Raw genomic sequence first — 2,841 nt, 5'->3', positions numbered from 1 at the left:
AGCAGTGGCGATAGAACGCCACCTTGTGGTGTGCCCCTGGTGACAGACTTCCGAATGGAAGTCTCACCGATATTTGAATTGATTATCCTGCTGCTTAGCATTCCGTCAATCCAATTGATCAGTGTAAAAGAAATACCAAGGTTAGAGAGTGTGTTATGGATAGATTCAAGCTTTACATTATTGAAGGCACCTTCTATATCTAGAAAGGCTGCTAATGTATAGTTTGATCCATCCATATTCCTCTCGATGAGGCCCACGACCTCATTCAGTGCAGTTTCCACCGATTTACCTTTGGTGTAGGCATGTTGGGCAGAACTTATAGCACTATTTCCAAGCCTGGCCCTTATTGCAAGGTCCAGCAGTCTTTCCAAAGTTTTCAAAAGAAAGGAAGACAGGCTGATCGGTCTATAGTCTTTGGGAAGTGTATGGCTTGACTTCCCCGCCTTGGGGATGTATGTCACAGTGACCTCCTTCCATAGAGCCGGAGTGAGCGATAAACACAGACAGGCTCTGAAAATATTGTCCAGATGTGGGAGTAATACCTCCGATGCATTTTGCAGCATGGCAGGGAAAACACCGTCCGGACCAGGTGATTTAAAGGGTTTGAAAGTGTTAATTGCCCAGGCTATCTTTGGACGACTTATGATCTCCTCGATGATGCTCACATCCCCAGTGGCATGGTTGCAAGTGCTTGGAGCACTAGTGCTCTCCACTACATCCATGCAGTTGGGAAAGTGGGTTTTGGCCAGGAGATTAAGGGTTTCTAGACCGGAGTTAGTCCATGTGCCATCATCCCGTTTAATACTCCCTATGGATTTGGGGTCCTTCGAGAGTACTCTACGGAATCTAGCAACGTCCTTAACTCCTTCTATAGACTCGCTAAAGCAGACCCATGATCTGCGTTTAGCTTTCTTTATTTCGCTGTTGTACTTATTGAAAGATAACTTATAGTTCTCCCAATCTGTGGACAACTTCGTTTTGTTGGCTTTATTATAGAGCCTTCTGCAAGTCCTTCTGAGGTTAGCTAGTTCTTTTGACCACCAGACCGGTTGACTTCTTCTGCCTGGATGGGTTAGTGGGCAGGCGGTCTCATAGCTATCCACGAGAACCTTTGTTACGTGATTCACTGCACTATCAAGCTCCTTGGCTGTTTTGGGGTATTGCGATACTCCCAGCTCGGAGCTTACTAGCTCATTGAATTTGTTCCAGTCGGTTTTCCGTGGATTCCTATGTGGTGGTTGTCGAATTCCGTCAATAGAGACTTGAAAGAGTATCTTTCGGTGATCCGAAAAGGAGCACTCTTCAGATACCCTCCAGTCACTAATGAGGGATTCGTCTTTATTAATTAAGGTTATGTCAATAACCTCCTCTCTGGTTCTATTTTGAAAGGTGAACTCCTTTCCCCTATTACATATTCTGAGATTATACTTTAAAATAAAATCGAATACAGACTCACCTCTGGCATTCGTATCGCTGCTGCCCCAGTGGAAGTGGTGAGCATTGGCATCACATCCTAAGATGATGAAGCAAGTGCTCCCCATTTCTTTGACAAGCTTCTCTACGTGTTGGCCGGGAGGGTCAGGGCTTTCATACGGCATATATATGGAGGCGAAGATGGTGGCTCTGTGTGAGCGGTCTTCCAGTTTGACTGCCGTAACATCTCCTCCGCTAAAATTTGAGAGATACATTAATTTCAGTTTCTTTTTGGCAACTATACATGGTCTTACCTTGTCTCCATTGGACGTGGCGAAGGTGGTATAGTTGCCATCGCTTAGCCCAGCAACACTATTCTTAAATAAATAGGGTTCCTGTACCAAGGCGATGTCAACCTCGGACTTCGTGAGAGAAAGTAGAAGTTCAGCAGCAGCCGCTTTGCAGTGATGCAGGTTAATCTGCATTATGCGAAGCGGCTGCTGCTTACGCTCCTTTACTGTCCTCGGGCTAGGCGGAACCTGATCCATCCTAGTCCAAAGTGCAGCTTCCCCTCACGAGTCCGGAGATATTCCTGTCCTTGGGTGTCTATTGACACCCTAATGACAAGGCCCCCATTATCCGGACTGTGACTGACCAGCTTCCAGGAGCTAGTCTGGAGATTGGGGTTTTGCCTGCCAAGTATCGTCAGTATTCGTGCAGGGTCCACCTCAGGTGGTGGTACCCAAGCTGACAAAACTCGTCTGGTGGGAATCTCCTTCGTATTACTGAAACTCATCCTGGTACTGATGGCCGGGTAAGAGTTGTTTCCTTAAAATTGCTCTTCCTTAAAAAATTGCTCTTCTGCCCATTCAAGAAGACTTCAATTCCTCAAAGGGCCATGAAGAGAGTTTCTGTGAGCAGGGGCACAGCTCGATTATCACGGAAACCGAATAAAACATCTCCTGTTAATCATCACTGTTTCATCTCCACACTACAACATGCTGTCATTACCATCATCTCTACACCTACAATTCAACAAAATGCTGTGTCAAGAACAAATCAACATTATTATACCCTATTTTTTATTTAATTTGATATTTGCTAATTTTCCCACCAAAAAAGCCTAATTTATAATTGTACCTTTAAATTTTAAAGCTCTACACTCTTGTTTAAAATTTCTGTATACGGCATCCCTAATTGCTTGTAAATCATAATTTTTGCCTATTCCCTTTTTAATCGTGTCCATCGATTTCAAGGGCATCATATGTGCATACGTACATACCAACAGTGGTTGGTTGTACTTTGATCTCTCTAACTACTTACTGACTCTGTTGCGTTGCATTCTTGTTGCTGTTGATGACGCTTGCATTCAATTTCTAATGCTTGTATGTATGTATCAAATCAGCTATTATTTACATCACAGTGGTA

At 44.1% G+C, this 2,841-nt stretch overlaps 1 protein-coding gene across 1 annotated transcript; it reads right to left on the bottom strand.

Moving 5' to 3' along the window:
* Positions 1-1,033: 1,033 nt before the first annotated feature.
* On the bottom strand, positions 1,034-2,043 carry LOC141388219 (uncharacterized). The gene is made up of 2 exons (XM_073958239.1): positions 1,728-2,043; positions 1,034-1,668 (listed from the first exon to the last, which is right to left on the bottom strand). The coding sequence occupies exons 1-2, from the start codon at positions 1,959-1,961 to the stop codon at positions 1,588-1,590; spliced, it is 315 nt and encodes a 104-aa protein (XP_073814340.1). The 5' UTR covers positions 1,962-2,043; the 3' UTR covers positions 1,034-1,587.
* Positions 2,044-2,841: the final 798 nt, after the last annotated feature.

Source organism: Musca autumnalis, unplaced genomic scaffold (assembly GCF_047663935.1).
Source record: "Musca autumnalis isolate F117 unplaced genomic scaffold, ASM4766393v1 scaffold_80, whole genome shotgun sequence".
Lineage (NCBI taxonomy): Eukaryota > Metazoa > Arthropoda > Insecta > Diptera > Muscidae > Musca > Musca autumnalis.
This window is presented reverse-complemented; position numbering and strand designations above follow the sequence as displayed.